Source organism: Chiloscyllium plagiosum, chromosome 13 (assembly GCF_004010195.1).
Source record: "Chiloscyllium plagiosum isolate BGI_BamShark_2017 chromosome 13, ASM401019v2, whole genome shotgun sequence".
Lineage (NCBI taxonomy): Eukaryota > Metazoa > Chordata > Chondrichthyes > Orectolobiformes > Hemiscylliidae > Chiloscyllium > Chiloscyllium plagiosum.
Window position 1 is genome coordinate 51,459,078 of NC_057722.1, and position 17,535 is coordinate 51,476,612.

A 17,535-nucleotide genomic window follows, 5' to 3' on the forward strand; every position below is an offset into this window, starting at 1 on the left:
CTGTGGGCATAACCAGTATATCCACACACAATCTACAGTGATTTCTATCTTGCAATTGTGTTTTTTTAAATTTCTTCAGTGCAGGTAATTTTCCTATAACACCTCAGTTGCATTCCAGCGAAACCTCACCTTCTAGAAATAATAAGGCCTATGGAAAAAGTGGGGTTAGGGGCAGACTAGCAAAAAATATCACTCATGATCGCTCAAAAATCACCCAAACGTTTAATGCAAAGTATAGCACACCCTGAATGAAGGTTGAAATCATATTTGTTAACAAAATAGGTGCAAATTTAACACAGTACATTTTAAAAATGCAAGAAAACTGCTCTCTGTACAATACCTCTCACAGAAAGCTGCTCTGTCGGCAGCTGACATTGGCGCATGCGCAGAATGACATGAAGATGGGCGCCGACACCGCGTATATGCACGAAGACCAGCACTGATGTCACAAGCACAGAATGGCACAGAGAGTTCAGCACATGCAGAACGAAGCATGTAAACCTATCCCCACTGAAATCGTGCTGTTGTCAACAGAGGTCAGCGCCCCAGAAAATACCATTCCCTAATCCTTCAGCGATGTTATAGCCAAATTGTCCTGCTGGAACACACATTATCCCAGAACTACCCCGTAGTTATTGAAAGTACTTGAGCTTCATTGTGTGTATTCTATCAGTAATTCTGGAATACTACTTCATTTATACTTCAAAATGATCTGGTGCGTAAATTCAACTTCCAGTAATGGCAACCAGTTAGCCTGTTGAGAAGGATGAGTTGTGCCATCTATTTCACACTAAAATAGAAAATGTATAAGTTTTTGTCATGGCATGACAGCAACAAAATTAATGTTATCCATTTTGATGAGAAATATTTGGTATAATAACATGACTTGGAAAAAGCACGTGCATTTTAGCTTTATACGAAAAACAAATATTCCACAGACAATTTTAAAAACTGCCTTTCTCCATGACAGAATTATCAAAGCTGCTGTTCTTTGTGGGAAGAGTCATATTTCAAATACTAAAAATAGGATAAAAGCCCCAGAGCTGTCATCGGATTTAATTTATATATAAAGCAATTATCATCTTAGTACTAAAGTACAGGTGGTTCTCCTATAATGCACATTTATTAAATGCGATTTGTCTGTAACACAAACTTTATAAAGTGAACTATCATTTGCTGTTACGTGATTCTCATCACCGGCACTAGGTGTCGCGATGCACAGAAGACTGAATTCAGCATCAGCATCACGTGATCAGTCAGCTTCTGTACTTTTCCATGAAAGGTAGTGCAAAATATTTGTGCTGGTGGACTTGGAAAAGCATCATGAAAATGTCTACAGCCTGAGGACAAGAAGCTGGGAGCAATCTGTTAATTTGCAAACTTAAAAGAGTTGAGTCAAGAGTGAAATTTCACTGGAATTGACTAACAGTAAAAGGACAGCGTTGAGGAGCAGTTTGAAACTTGGCTTTGTTATTTGTATTAAGAGCTTTTTTTAAAAATCTATTTTTGTTTAAAAATATGTCCAGATGTTAAAGAATATCTGCAGACTCAAGTGAATCTGTTTCAGTGACTAATCGCTATGGTAACTAACCACAAAAAAAAAACAATACAGGAGCTGGGATATGGTCAGTCAGCTGCACAGGGTGGTCAGTGTCAGGATGAGGGAGAGAAAAGTGGGTAGCACATTGTTACTTTAGGTGCATGTGCGGATATGTCCAGAGGGGCTGGGTAGGCTGTGCAGAAGAGATTCAGGGTTAGTCAGGGTCAACTGTTAGCAAGGTCGAGAGAGGGGGAAGATGTTGCAGGAAATGTAGGTACAGTAGCAGAGATGGCATATGAGGTGTCAACGAGAAGATGGTGGCACTTTCACTGATAGAATGAAGCTTCCTACATTCTGTGCATTCCTTCAGATAGTTGAGACTGCACTGGTCTGAATGGTAACCTTGGTCCAGGTTCCAGGAGAACGGCATCCTCTGGTAGCCTGGGAGAAAAGGATGTCCTGCTTCTGCATCACCCCATCCTGATCAGCAGCATCTCCATGGCCCTGGCCACAAACAGAGGCACAAATTTTCCATTGTTTGCCAGGTCCAGGGCCAATGTCAGGAATCATGCATAGCAGCTCCAGATGACAGGTCGTCTGGGTGTGCAATATCTTTTTAAAGATGGTGCTACACCACGGAGATTGGTCAATTTTGGGATATCCAGCAATGGGGAGTTGTTTTGGAAATGGCACATATGATGGTGCTAGAATGTGTAAAAGGTGCACCAAAGGGTGGGGTAGGTAAAAAAAAATCAGACTGATTTTGTGAGATAAGGTGACAGACATCCCCAAGCATCACAATGTGAAACCCTCTGAAATAAACGACAAAACTGACAGCAAAAGAAATGAAGAATCAGCCGTTGATCTATTAAGGCAAGTTTCATTATAGGATTTGACTTGTTACCATTGGATGGGATTAGAAAACTGGCTGGAATGTAGTGCAGCCAGCAGGTATAGATGCCAATTGAGAATTATCAGTTGAAGATTCTCATGAATTGCTCTATACAGGTCCATACAACAGGTCAAAATGTACTTAGACTGTGCTATCGTTTGTGTTAGGCTAACTACTATTTTTGTTTCGAATTTTACTGGTTCGCCCCAATCCTGTTTTTCCCATAGGCCCCATTATTCCTATTGTATGATTTTCTATAACACAGAGTCACACAGGAATGCAACTACAGTGTTATAGGAGAGCCAATTAAGTAATTTTGAAGTGTAGTCATTGACCAGATTTTTCACTTACGAAGGAAAAAAGTTTGCTATTCCTTGTGCGATAAGTTTGGAAAAAAGCTTTGACTGGGCCTTAAGTGCAGATTTCCTTTCGTCCAATGTCTGTTCCAGTGGGGCACCTTCTACCAAGCATTCATGGCATCTGTGACCAACCAAACCAGCTATGCTCACTGAAACATGCAGAGCCCAAGAAAGGAAATATGAAGCAGCAACTGAAAATTAAATAGAAAAGAAAATAAAGAATATACATTGTTTTGATCGAGAAAGAAAAAAAGAGACAGACATAACAAGTTAAAAACTTAATTATTCAAATATCTAACACTACTCTTCTTGAAGAATACATTATTTATCAAAGTTAAAAAATTAATTGCTCCCGAGTGCATCAGTCCTAACCTTTCCAGCCATTTTTACTGGTAAACAAGTAAATTAGTACCATAAGGTCATGCTGTTATGTCTTTTACGGAGAATTGAGCAAATTCTTCTATCTACTGTGTTATAACACAGAAAATTCAAAGTTCAAAATCTACTGAATTCAACACTTTAAAATAATTTAAATGTACTCTTATCTACAACTTGATAGGTGAAGAATTTGAGAATAAATTAAAGTTGGAGGAACAAAAAAGGGCCATTCATGACAAGTACAGATACAAGCGCAGGCAAATACGAGAGCTTCAAGAGGATATTCAGGTAAATATTTACAATAATTATATTCCAAACATTAGAAAGCAGATTAAACTGTGCTGTTCTATAATTCAGATAAATTGTTTTCATAACAACACTGGACAGGTAAATGATTCCTTATTAAAATTTGTAAAATATTCCAATTTATTATTAAAACCGATCACATTCGTGGTCTCCCTACTGGAGGATGTCGTTGATTAAACAGATCATTTAAAAAATGAGTAATATTAACATCCAGAACTATTATTTCCATGAATGTTAAGGAAACAGATTTAAAATTTCAACATGAAATCAATTGTTTGAGAGTTGTTTCTGGTATTGACCATAACAACAGAAAAGTGGCATTATTATTCTTAAACTTAAAATTCTAAGTATTTGGACATTCATTTCAATATGCTGAATTTTTATTTTAGGTTTGATTATTAAATGAAAAATTGTGCAAATGAGTTACTAATAAACAACATGAATGTTTCATGCTGACCTCCAAACAGTAGATATGCACTTTTGGTTTTGTACACTAGTTTATGATCCCAATGTCCCTCTTAATATGGTGAAACACGTGTTAGTTGAAGGAAAACTTAAGTTTTAAGACTCAACAACAAAATGGAAATTGCTGGTGAAACAGGAGTTCTGGCAGTATCTGTGGGGAGAAAGCAGAATTAATATTTCAAGTCAGATGACTCTTAGTCAGAACTGATAGCAGCTAGGAAAAAAATAGATCACTGCAGCAGGCCAACACAGAAATGTTGGCCAGGAAACACAATGGAATTGGCAGACAACCAGAAGCTTGGGGTCATTTTTTTAGTATGTATTCTGCAAAGTGGTCACCCTGTCTGTATTTTGTCTCCCCAATGTAGAGGGTTAAGGGTGGCATCGTGGCAAAGTAGTTAGCACCTGCTGCCTCACAGTACCAGGGACCTGGTTCAATTCCAGCCTCAGACTACCGTCCGCATGTAGTTTGCATGGTCTCCCCATTTCTGCCTGGGTTTCGTGTGTGTTCTCATCCCACAGTCTAAAAGATGTGCATGTTAAGTGAAATGGCCATGGTTAATCGCCCTGTAATGTGCAGGCTAGATTTTTAACTATGGTAAATATGGGATTATGGGGATAGGTTGGAACGTTTTTCAGTGGGTTGTGCAAATTGGATGGGCTGAATGGCCTCCACATGCACTGTAGGGTTTCTGTGATTCTATGCAACAATATTATGAGCAGCAAATACACTAGACTAGATGTAATGAAGTGCAAGTAAATTGCTGCATGTCTGGGGCCTTGGATATTAGGAGGGAGGAGGAAGACAGACAGGTGCTACACCCTCTGCAATTGCATGTGAAGGTGCCGTGTGGGTGGTGCTGGGAGTGTTGTGGACCAGGGTGGCTGGAAGGAACAGTCCCTGCAGAATGCTGATAAATAAGCGAAAACTGTGTCTGGTCACAGCATCCCACTGGAGGTGACGGAAATAGCAGCTAAAATTCCAAGGATGTGGGGGACCAGGTGAACCCTATCATTGTTGTGGGAGGGAAGAGAAGAGGTCAGGGCAGAATTGCAGAAGGTAAATTGGACTAAGAGCCTGTCAACCATGGTCCTGGAGATTCCTTGGTTTAGGAAGATGGACATTGAGGTGCCCCTGCAGAAGGTGGCATGATCAGAACAAATGAGATGGAGAAACTGGAAGAATGGAATGGAGTCCTTACAAGAATAAAAGTGTGAGAAATGTATAGTCCAGGTAACTGTGGTAATTGGCAGAGTTATAATGGATATCAGTCACCAGCCTATTCCCAGAAATAGAAACTGAGATGTTAAGGAACAGAAGAGTCAAAGATGGTGAGATCAGGGTGGAAATTGGAAGCAAAATGATAATTTCTTCCATTTCCAAACAAGAGGGGCAAGCAGCTCCAATGATCGCATTAATGTACTGGAAAAAGAGTTGTGGGGAGGGATTGAGTAGCATTGGGTTTCCAGCATCTGCAGTTCTTGTTTTAGAATCATAGAGATGTACAGGACAGAAACAGACCCTTTTGGTCTAACTCATTCATGCTGACCAGGTATTTTCCAGTACTTGGCCCATATCCCTTGAAACCATGCCTATTCATATACTCATCCAGATGTCTTTTAGAACATAGAAAGGTACATCACAGAACAGGCCTTTTGGCTCACAATTTTGTGCCAAGGTTTAATCCTAATGTAAAATATAATAATTTAACCTACACACCCCTCAACTCACTGCTATCAATGTGCATGTCCAGCAGTTGCTTAAATGTCCCTAATGACTCTGCTTCCACCACCACTGCTGGCAACGCATTCCATGCTTTCACAACTCTCTGCGTACAGAACCGATCTCTGATGTCTCCTCTATACTTTTCTCCTAATATCTTAAAACTATGACCCCTCATACCAGTCAATCCTGCCCTGGGGAAAAATCTCTGGCTATTGACTCTATCTATTCCTCTCATTACCTTGTACACCTCTATCAGGACTCTTCTCTTCCTCCTCCTCTCCAGAGAGAAAAGTCCGAGTTTATTCAACCTTTCTTCATAAGGCAAGCCCTCCAGTCCAGGCAGCATCCTGGTAAACCTACTTTGCACCCTCTCCAAAGCCTCTGTATCTTTCCTACAGTAGGGAGACCAGAACTGGACACAGTATTCCAAGTGTGGTCTCACCAGGGACTTGTAGAGCTGTAGCAAAACCTCGCGGCTCATAAACTTGATCCCCCTGTTAATGAAAGCCAAAACACCATATGCTTTCTTCACAAACCTATCCACTTGGGTGGCAACTTTGAGGGACCTATGTACTTGCACACCCAGATCCTCTGTTCCTCCACACTGCCAAGAATCCTGTCTTTAATCCTATATTCAGCATTCAAGTTTGACCTTCCAAAATGCATCACTTCGCATTTATCCAGGTTGAACTCAATCTGACATTTCTCAGCCCAACTCGGCATCCTGTCTATGTCGCGCTGCAGCCTGCAATAGTCCTCGATACTATTGACGGCACCGCCGACCTTTGAGTCATCTGCAAATTTACTAGCCCACCCCTCAACCTCCTCATCCAAGTCATTTATAAAGAGCAGAGGCCCAAGAACAGAGCCCTGCGGGACCCCACTCAACACTGACCTCCAGGCAGAATACTTTCCATCTACAACCACTCTCTGCCTTCTGTCACCGAACCAATTCTGAATCCTGACAGCCAAATCTCCCTGTATCCCACACTTCCTGACTTTATGAATGAGCCTACCATGGGGAACCTTATCAAATGCCTTGCTGAAGTCCACATACATCACATCCACTGCTCGACCTTCGTCGACCTGTCTTGTCACCTCCTCAAAGAAGTCAATAAGATTCGTGAGGCATGACCTGCCCCTCACAAAGCCATGCTGATTGCCTTTAATCACACTGTGCTTTGCCAAATAGTCATAAATCCTCTCCCCCAGAATTCTTTCTAAAACTTGGCTGACCACAGACCCAAGACTGACTGGTCTGTAATTGCTAGGGATTTCTCTATTACCCTTCTTGAAAAGAGGAACAACATTCAGCTCCTTCCAATCCTCTGGTACGACTCCCGTGGAGAGTGAGGAGGCCAAGATCCTCACCAGCGGCTGAGCAACCAACTTTCTCGCTTCCCGGAGCAGTCTAGGATAAATCTGGTCTGGCCCTGGGGACTTATCAATCTTAATGTTTTCCAAAATTTCCAGCACATCAACTTCATCAATCTTGATCTGGTCAAGCCTGCATCCCAGCTCCTCAAAGTTTTCATTCACAACAAGGTCCCTTTCCTTAATGAAAACCGAAGCTAAAAACTCATTTAGGGCTTCCCCTATCTGCTCAGGCTCCACGCACAAGTTCCCTTCGCTATCCCTGATCGGCCCTACCTTCTCCCCGATCATTTTCTTATTAGAATGTAGAACAATACAGCGCAGAACAGGCCCTTCGGCCCTCGATGTTGCACCGACCTGTGAACTATTCTCAGCTCATCCCCCTACACTATCCCATCATCATCCACGTGCTTATCCAAGGATTGTTTAAATCTCCCTAATGTGGCTGAGTTGACTACATTGGCAGGTAGGGCATTCCACGCCCTTACCAATCTCTGAGTAAAGAATCTGCCTCTGACATCTGTCTTAAATCTATCACCCCTCAATTTATAGTTATGTCCCCTCGTACAAGCTGATGTCATCATCCTAGGAAAAGATTTTCACTGTCTACCCTATCTAATCCTCTGATCACCTTGTATGTCTCTATTAAATCCCCTCAGCCTTCTTCTTTCCAATGAGAACAGACCCAAGTCTCTCAGCCTTTCCTCATATGACCTTCCCTCCAGACCAGACAACTTCCTGGTAAATCTCCTCTGCACCTTTTCCAATGCTTCCACATCCTTCCTGTAATGGGACAACCAGAACTCAATATTCCAAGTGAGGCCACACTAGTGTTTTATACAATTGCAGCATGTCCTGGCTCATTGACGAGCACCAAATCTAAAATGGCCTTTCCTCTCATCGGTCTGTCTACATACTGAGTAAGGAAACCCTCCTGAACACACCTGACAAAAACGGTTCCATCCAAAACATCTGCACTTAGGAGGTTCCTGTCGATATTGGGAAAGTTGAAATCACCCATAACAACAACCCTGCTACATCTGCATTTTTCCAGAATCTGCCCGCCTATGAGTTCTCCAATCTCTCTACTGCTATTAGGTGGTCTGTAGAAAACCCCTTGCTGTTCCTAACTTCCATCCATACTGATTCTGTAGACAAACCTTCCTCAACAACCTTTGTTTCTGTAGCTGTGATACACTCTCCGATTAGCAATGCTACACTCCCTCCTCTTTTTCCACCCTCCCTGTTCTTTTTAAACGTTCTAAACCCTCGAACATCAAGCAAGCAACCATTCCTGCCCCTGTAAAACCCACATCTCCGTTATGGCCACAACATCATAGTACCAAGTACTGATCCATGCTGTAAGTTCGTCACTCTTATTTCTGACACTCCTTGCGTTAAAGCAGACACACTTTAACCGATCCCTTTGTTTCATCGAGTGAGAAACCTTGCCGATAGATTCACTACATCCTGTCACTGCCCCATCTCCAACTGTCCCCCTCTCAGATATGTGGCTCTGATTCCCACCTCCCTGCTAAACTAGTTTAAACCCTCCCGAACCACATGAGCAAATCTCCCACCCAGGACATTTGTGCCCCTCCAGTTCAGGTGCAACCCATCCTTCATGTACAGGTTCCACCTTTTAAATGCTGCAATTGTACTAGTCTCCACCACTTCCTCTGGCAGCTAATTCCATACATGCACTACCCTCTACGTGAAAATGTCCCTTAGGTGCCTTTTATATCCTTCCCCTCTCACCCTAAACCTATGCCCTCTCATTTTGACTTAGTAAGTACAGACTATTCTTTTCTAGGCAATACTGTTATTGAACAACATCAATTAAGAAGTATGAAAATTTGCATTCAACCTTTTTACCTCTTCAGGAACTCAAACTTTTGATCACCAACTATTCATGTTTGCTGTATTTGCAAATGTCTCAGATTCAAGAATGAGACAATCATGAATTAAAATCCTACTATGGCAACTGGCGAATTTAAATTTAAATACACCTGGAATTTTAAAAAAAACAAACTGGTATCAGTAATGTGATTGTGGAATTGAGAAATTCAAAACACATGTGATTTGCTCACATCTGTTTGGGAAGGAAATCTGCCATCCTCATCTAGTCTGACCGATGTGAGATTCCAGACCCATACCAATGTTAATTGTGCTCTGAAGTGGCAAAGAAAATCACTCACTTGTATTCAAAATGGCATGGTGTCGCATCCCAAGGAAAACGAGAGACAGTCAATAAATGGTAGCTTTGCCAATCATGCTCAAGTCATCAATGAATAAAAATCACAACGCATAATCCCCTTATCACTCTAAGAAAGCTAGAAACATTTTGGATATATAGAGAAGATTTTCTGTAAATTGTCCTCCACTCCCCCAAAATTAAAAGATTAATTTTTAACTTCTCTATCAGTGCATGATGAACACCTTCGACAATCTATTAAGAGATCAATCAGCACTTCATGCAATGGCTGAAGAGCAACATGACAAAACCAAGCATCTCATTAAGGAGCTGGATGATCAGAAACTCAAGTTGGAAAGAGTGACAAAACACGTATGTATATCTAAGTTTTACTGTTTTAGCATAGTATTATTAATACCACATTCCTTTAAATTGCTTCCATGCTCTGAACCAATTATATTTGACAATTAGTAGTTCTTTGGGCTCTTTAAACCTTGCTACTTATTAATAGTACTTTACAACAGATGATCAGATTTATCTAGTAGCAACGTTGGAGACTGACGAAATGAAAATAGATTACATATTGAAATTTCAAGTAAATTAATAACTAGCTCAACTAATATTTTATAGGTGATCTTTTATTGGAAAATGCAGTGCTTCTAGACACTAAACAGAAAAGCAAAGCAAGAGAATTCTAGCTGTTTATCAAATTGAAAAATAAGGCAACTGTCAAAACCTTTTTAAAATTCCCATCTTTGTTCATTTCATTGTGACATTTCATATGACAAAGGTTTGTCCTACAATTCTTTGTTTCTCTAATTTTCTCTCAACTTTTTCCTGATAAAATAATTAATTCACTACAGGGAAGTTTTGCTTTTTGTCATTTATATAAATGATTTGGATGTGAATATAGGAGGTATGGTTAGTAAGTTTGCAGTGACACCAAAAAGGGTGGTGTAGTGAACACCAAAGGAGTACAACGGAACCTTGATCAGATGGACAAAGCGGCCAAGAAGTGGCAGATGAAGTTCAATTTAGATAAATGTGAGGTGCGACATTTTGATGGGGCAAATCTGGACAGGACTTGTACACTGAATGGTAAGGTCCTGGGGAGTGTTCCTGAACTAAGAGTCCTTGAGGAATAGGAACCTTCCATAGTTCCTTGGAAGTGGAGTCGCAGTAGACAGGGGAGTGAAGGTGGCATTTGGCATGCTTGCCTTTATTGGTCAGTACACTAAGTATCAGAATTGGAAGGTCAAGTTGCAGCTTTACAGGAGATTGGTTAGGCCACTTCTGGAAGACTGCATTCAGTTCTGGTCTCCCTGCAGTGAAATTTGAAAAAGTTCAGAAAGGATTTACAAGAATGTTGCCAGGGTTGGAAGGTTTGAGCCATAGGGAGAGGCTGAATAGACTATGGCTATTTTCCCTGGAACATCAGAGGCTGAGGGGTGACCTAATATAAGTTAATGGAATCATGAAGGGCATGATTCCCACTCCCAGCACCTTTTCCTGCCACTGCAGGAAATGCAAAACCTGCGCCCACACCTCCCCCCTTACCTCCATCCAAGGCCCCAAAGGATCCTTCCACATCCGACAGAAATTTACCTGTACATTAACAAATGTCATTGACTGTATCCGTTACACTCAATGCGGTCTCCTCTACATCAGGGAGACAGGATGCCAACTTGCAGATCTTTTCAGAGAATATCTCTGGGACACCCACACCAAACAAATTCTTATCAAAGTTTTTTGTAGCTATGTATTCAAGATAATACATTTGTCAGATTAAAAACATCTGATGTTGAATCAATTTTTATACCAGTGCTCTAAAGTAGTCAGAGATATCCGTTCTGCCAAGAAAAGTCCAGGACGAACCCAAGAGGAGCAAGATATTGATCTTCGTGAACTACGAGACTTTAACAAGTCATTGAATAAGCTATTGGCTAATGCAATGGATGCTTGTCCGAGTTTGACTGCAGATCTTCAACTTTATTTTGACCAGGTAAGACAAGTTAATCCATCATGTCGGATTTTGAGAGCAAGTGGTATGAATCCTTATGTTTCTCAGTAGCGTTTAAGACTGGGGCTTAAATCTGTTTTAAATGTATCAACACCATACAGATGTGCACTTTAATTATTAATTATGAAATAATTTCCGTTTGAAATTCAAATTTAGCATTTAAGAGACAACTCCTAACTATTACAGCTATGGCTTTTTCTATTTCTAACATCACAAGTCAGTTCTTCTGAACATAATATAATTTGGTTTGGTAATTATTTGTCACAATATACAAGTTTTAAACTGTACAATGTGATAGAAAGTCTGTTCACAAAAAAATCTACCATTAAGATACATCTGAGGTCAATGAAGCCTAACTGCCAATTATTTTATTAGGCTGGTTTACCATTACCAAGTGCACCAACATCACCAAGTAGTCATCACAGTTCAAGATCACCATCTGTTCACAGTTCTGCATCATCAACAAGGTTAGTGTTATACAAATAAGCATGTCTAGTGAAACATTAGGCAAACATGCTGTGACCAAAAAAGATTCTATTTAAATACTAATTTTAGTAGTACTTATTATTTAGTAAATACTAGTTTGTTATATCAAGTCCATGATTGCAATTAAGTTTTTTTTTGAGGGGGGGGGGGGGGGGGGGAATGAGGGAAGAGGTGGAAATTCTTCAAGCACATGAGGTTGCTCTACATCTACAACCCAGAAACTGACTGGACCTTTGGCCCAATTGATCTGTACTAGCATTTATATTACATAGGAGTTTCCTTTCACTACCCTTGTTCTAAAACCATCAGCATAGCCTTCTGCTCTTTTTTTAAATCATTATGTGCTTATCTGGTATCCCTACAAAGCATTTATGTTCTTTACCTCAACTGTAGCAACATGTTCAATATTCTTTCCACCCTATCGATAAATAGCTTTTACCCAAAATTTATTTCTGACTACCTGTGTTTATAGCTCCATCGTTAATGAATCCCTTACAAGTTAAAACATCTTTTCTATATTGGCCCTTATTTTTTACTTAGCCTTCTCTTTTGAGAAAAAAAAAACTGCCTAGTCTTTGATAGTTGTATTAGTTCTGATCACATCCTTCTGCATCTGACACCTCCAACATTTGTGGTATTCTTTGCATAATATTCTTTGCATTTCACAATACAGCAGGCTCAAATGCCTTTCCTGTTTTTCAATGTTATTCCTCCAGAAATGAATTGAAATCCTTGCTGTGCTTTATTTAATAAAAAGGAAAGCTGTATTAATTTATCACTACCTTTATAGGGGTTTCTGTATCTGTTCCCTCAAGATTCCTTTACTTTTATACTTCACTTCAATTTAGGACACACATCTTCTGGATCCAACCAAAAAATGGTCCAGTTAGAGACTGCTCATTTATCAATGACTTTTATGGCCAGATATCTTGAGTTTGGCCTTGCTCAATGTCTCCATCATAACTAAACTCGCCAGAATCTACTTTGTGTAGGTTCAGCATTAGAAGTGCAGATACGCCTCCTCCTGCCCACTTTTTACAGCAACAGCTAAATAAAATATTAAAAAATCCTAAAGCAACTTTGATGACCACTGAAAGAAATGAGTGTACCGTAAATTGTTGAGAATATAAGGTGACAGGTTTGTGGGTAAGAGGGTAGAGTACCAGGCAGGTGAGGTTGTATAAGTGGGAGAGAAGGTAGGTGGGTCAGGTGGAAGATTCCAGCAAGTTGTGGCAATGAAATGCAAATTCGTGCATATTTGCAGAGAAGGCCAACTCACCTTCTGAGATAGGAAGGATTAAATTCTCAAGTTTAACTTGACAATGAAGATCTGATTTGTGGATTCTCACTCAATCAAGTCATCACACCTACTATTAATTCTGCATTCTCTTTCCTTCGGAGGAAGATCACAACCTTTTCTTTGCGCATTTGTGTTTTTACTCCCCCTCCCTCACCTTCCAAATTCAGTTTGTCTTGGTTGTATTGTCCGCCCAAGAGAAGTGAGCTTCGCTGTTACGGAGGAAGGGGAATGATTAATGAACCCTGGCTTGTTCCAAAACTTAAAAGTATAGGAAAGACTACTCGGTTTTGATCCAAAAATATGATAACAAGCTCACCTCAAGTAATTCAATGAATGCCTTATCTAGGCTGATTGTTCAAGTCTGTACACAAATTTAAGTTCTCTCATAATTATCACTGCCTTTGCTGACAAGCTCCTATTACTTCTATCATTTAATTCTTAGCCTACTGTGGGCTGTTAGGGAGCCTGGACACCATTTGCATAAATGACTTCTTACCTTTCTCAATTCTCATTATTATCCAAGCTACTTCTACCTCTTGGTTTCCTGAACATAGGTTATTCCTCACGAGTGTGCTAATAGCATCATGAGCTAATAGAGTCACCCACTTATTCCTTGAGTCCGGTCCTTCCTAAATATTCTGCACCCTTTAACATTCAAGTTCCAAACCATATCAATGTCCCTGTAATAGCCATCTGATTGTTTTGTTTGTGCTATCAGTTCATCCATTTTGTTTTGAAAGTTATGTGCATTCAGACACAGCCTTCAAGTTTTAGAATGCAAGAAATAGGATCAGGATTAGGTTATTCACCCACTTGAGCCTGCTGCATCATTTATTAGGTGACGACTGATCCTTCCCATGCCTCAACTCCTCTTTTGTACCGCTGCTCATAGGATTTTGAAATATCAGGGGAGTTGAGGGTCATCTACCACCTCTTGAAATATTTTCAATGAGCTAGTATTAGGGCCAAGCACAGCAAGACAATCTATGTTTCAGGCAAAAGTCCTTCATTAGGATGAAGGGCTTTTGCCCGAAATGTCGATTTTCCTGCTCCTTGGATGCTGGCTGACCTACTGTGCTTTTCCAGCACCACTCGAATATAGACTCTGATTTCCAGCATCTGCAGTCCTCACTTTTGCCAACACTGGATTCACAATACTTTCTAAGTTTGTCCAATTGCTCTTAACTAAATTTTACAAAAACAGAACTTGGATACCAAGTTTATAATGAACCAAAAAAATTTATTATTAATATTATAACTTTAGCAGGGCAAAGCTGAACAAAAAAAGGAATAATTAATATCTATAATTTCAACCCAATCTTCTTTAATAACTTGCACTCACGCGTTGACAGACAGGCAGACATAGTTAAGGGATAAATTATAAAGGGAATTAAAAGGAATTATTTGTCGGTTCAATTTACAGTTTCAAACGATTCATGCCAATCCTTCCAGTAAGAGAGTCACCAGTGAATATGAATAGATTCAGTAGACTTGTAGAATTATTCAACTATTTCTTGCAGACTGGGATTTTTTTTCAGGACATTCAAAATTGTTTTTTTTTTAAACTGAATAGAAAGCCAGATCCAAAATCACTCTGCACCAGTCCAACACCAGTCAGAATCCACTTTCTCCCTCCTTTTCCTTTTTTAATTAACAATCTCAGAGTTTGGCTGGATAGCACTGGCCCTCACTTGATTGAGCAATCCAACATCCAACCAGCTGCAACACATGCAGTACTAAATCATCCAGTGTTCCTTAGATTAGTAATTAAATTAGACTATTTTCCCAGTCAATCACCAACAGTGAACAACTGCTTTTGTTTTCTTCTCATTTTTAAAACATGAAACTGTCGTAAAGGTCAATTCTTCGATCCGCCAAAATAAATTCAGACAAACGCAAGAAATATTGAGGATCTCTCAATTTAGTCTGTACAACTCTCTGGGGAACAGAATTCCAGAGAGTTCTATCCTCTGGAAGAAGAAATTCCTTTCCACCAATAGCGTACCCATGTTATGTATTTATGTCCCAAAAATTGCAATTCCCTTCTAGTGGAAAAAGCTTCTCAATATTAACCCCAAAGGGAGTTCAGGGTATGGTAGGCAATGGCCTAGACTATGAATCTGGAAAAACAGGCTCAAATCCCTCCATGGCAGATTGTGGAATTTGAATTCAATAATAATCTAATGATGACAATAAAACCATCTGGTTCACTAATGTCCTTTAGAAAAGGGATTCTGCTGTCCTTACCTGGTTTGAGGTACATGCGACTCCACACTCATAGCAATGTAACCTAAGAACATAAGAAATAGGAGCAGGAGTAAGCCATCTGGCCTGTTCAGCCATTCATAAGACCATAAAACATAGGAGAAATTAGGCCATTCAGCCCATCGTATCTGCTATGCCATTCAATCAAAGCTGATAAATTTCTCAATCCCATTCTCCCATTTTCTCCCTGTAACCTTGATCCAATAAGATCAAGGCTGATCCTTTCGTGGACTCAGCTCCACTTGTCCACCCACTCACCCTTAACTCATTTATTGTTCAAAAATCTATCTTTGCCTTTAAAACATTCAATGAGGAATGTTCGACTACTTCATTGGGCAGGGAATTCCACAGATTCACAACCCTTTGGGTAAAGAAATTGCTCTTGAACTCAGTCCTAAATCTGCTCCCCCTTATTTTGAGACTCTGCCCTCCAGTTCTAGTTTCCTGTCAGTGGAAACAGCCTTCCAACTTCTGTCTTATCAATTTGCTTCATAATTTGATATGTTTCTTTAAGATCCCCCCATGTTCTTCGAAATTCCACTAAGTATAATCCCAGTCTACTCAATCGCCAACTTTCTCAACTCCAGAATCAACCTACTGAACCTCCTTTGCAGCCCCTCCAGTGCCAATACAACAGTTCTCAAGCCAGGAGACCAAAATTGTAGACAGTACTCCAGGTGTGGCCTTACCAGCACCCTATAGAGCTGCAACATAACCTCCCTTTTTTAAACTCCATCCCTCTAGCAATGAAGGATAATGTGCCTGCTTCCCAACTGCCCTAGAGCAATTAGGGATGGACAATAAAGGCTGGCCGAGCCAGTGATGTTGTCATCCCGTGAATGAATAAAAAGATCTCAATCTTTTATGCTACAATAAAACTCCTTATTCTTATAAACTCTAATGCATGAAGTCCTAACCTGTTTAACAATTCTTGAATGTCACCTATTCATCCAAGTAAACCATTTTTGGACTGCCTTCAATGCTAGCATATACATTAAGTGCATGGGAGTCAGTTAATTCAGTTGGCTGGGCAGCTGGTTCAACAACAGCGTGTGTTCAATTCCATACCAGTTGATATTGCCATGAAGGTTCCATCTTCTCAACCTTGCGCAAGGCATGTCAACCCTTGAGTTAAACCACCAGTCACCTCTCTCTCTCTCTCATGAGACAGCAGGCCTCTGGTCCTCTTGGACTATGGTGACTTTATACACTTTCTTAAATATGGAAACCAAAACAGTGTGAAGATGTCTAGTCAAGATAACTGTAGGACCAGTTGACTTTTTAAAGGTGCAGCAACTCTTTCCACAGTCCTTGGTTTAAAGCAGTACTCTTTTTTCATTTTGGTCCACAATCCAAAATGAAGAAAAATTTTTTTTAAATGGTCTTTACGCCTGTCATAGTTTGTTTATCATTTTCGTTTCTTTTTTCTTGACTCTACTCTTTGGTTTCTCATATCTTCCCAAATTTGATCACTTACCCTCAGTATTTATTTTAAACCCTCTATACTTTCCTAGTTATGCCATTTGCTGGAATGCTGATCAGGTGTAGATAGTCCCCTCTGTATAACCCCATCCTCTAACTTTCTCCAATACTGGTGCCACTTCTCCCACACTAGTCTTTGAGATACACTATAATTTATTTAATCTTATTTTCCCATTCCATTGTGCACTTAGCTAAGGTGACAATACAGATATTACTACATTGGAGGTACTACTATTTAATTTGGTTTCAAGTTCCACATACTGATTTGCAGAACTTTTTATTATCCTGTCTGTATTATTGGTATCATCATGACCAAAATTGAAATATAAATACTCTTATTACAAAAGAAGGCCAAAAGTTATAGTGAAATCACTGTATCGGCGCCGCCTCGTGCTCCCACGAGGAAGTTGAACAGTTCATCCACTTCACCAACACCTTCCACCCCGACCTCAAATTCACCTGGACAGTCTCAGATTCCTCCCTCCCCTTCCTCGACCTTTCTATTTCTATCTCAGGCGACCGAATCAACACGGACATCTACTACAAACCGACCGACTCCCACAGCTACCTGGACTACACCTCCTCCCATCCTGCCCCCTGTAAAAACGCCATCCCATTCTCCCAATTCCTTCGACTCCGCCACATCTGCTCCCAGGAGGACCAGTTCCAAAAAATCACATCCCAGATGGCCTCCTTCTTCAAGGACCGCAATCTCCCCCCCGACGTGGTCGACGATGCCCCCCACCGC

General features: G+C 40.3%; 1 protein-coding gene and 1 long non-coding RNA gene across 2 annotated transcripts in view; one reads left to right on the forward strand and one right to left on the reverse strand.

Moving 5' to 3' along the window:
• Positions 1-17,535, forward strand: part of LOC122556012 (coiled-coil domain-containing protein 39-like) — a 144,561-nt gene that overhangs the window by 112,359 nt on the left and 14,667 nt on the right. The window contains exons 16-19 of the mRNA XM_043702364.1: positions 3,351-3,457; positions 9,466-9,606; positions 11,057-11,236; positions 11,630-11,721. Coding sequence (XP_043558299.1) covers positions 3,351-3,457; positions 9,466-9,606; positions 11,057-11,236; positions 11,630-11,721 — 520 coding nt within the window. The remainder of the gene's footprint in view (positions 1-3,350; positions 3,458-9,465; positions 9,607-11,056; positions 11,237-11,629; positions 11,722-17,535) is intronic.
• LOC122556014 overlaps positions 290-17,535 on the reverse strand; it is a 39,555-nt gene continuing 22,309 nt past the window's right edge. Inside the window, exons 4-7 of the long non-coding RNA XR_006313434.1 lie at positions 15,288-15,330; positions 3,933-4,091; positions 2,784-2,982; positions 290-790 (exon numbers count right to left, since the gene is read on the reverse strand). This is a non-coding gene — a long non-coding RNA (uncharacterized LOC122556014). The remainder of the gene's footprint in view (positions 791-2,783; positions 2,983-3,932; positions 4,092-15,287; positions 15,331-17,535) is intronic.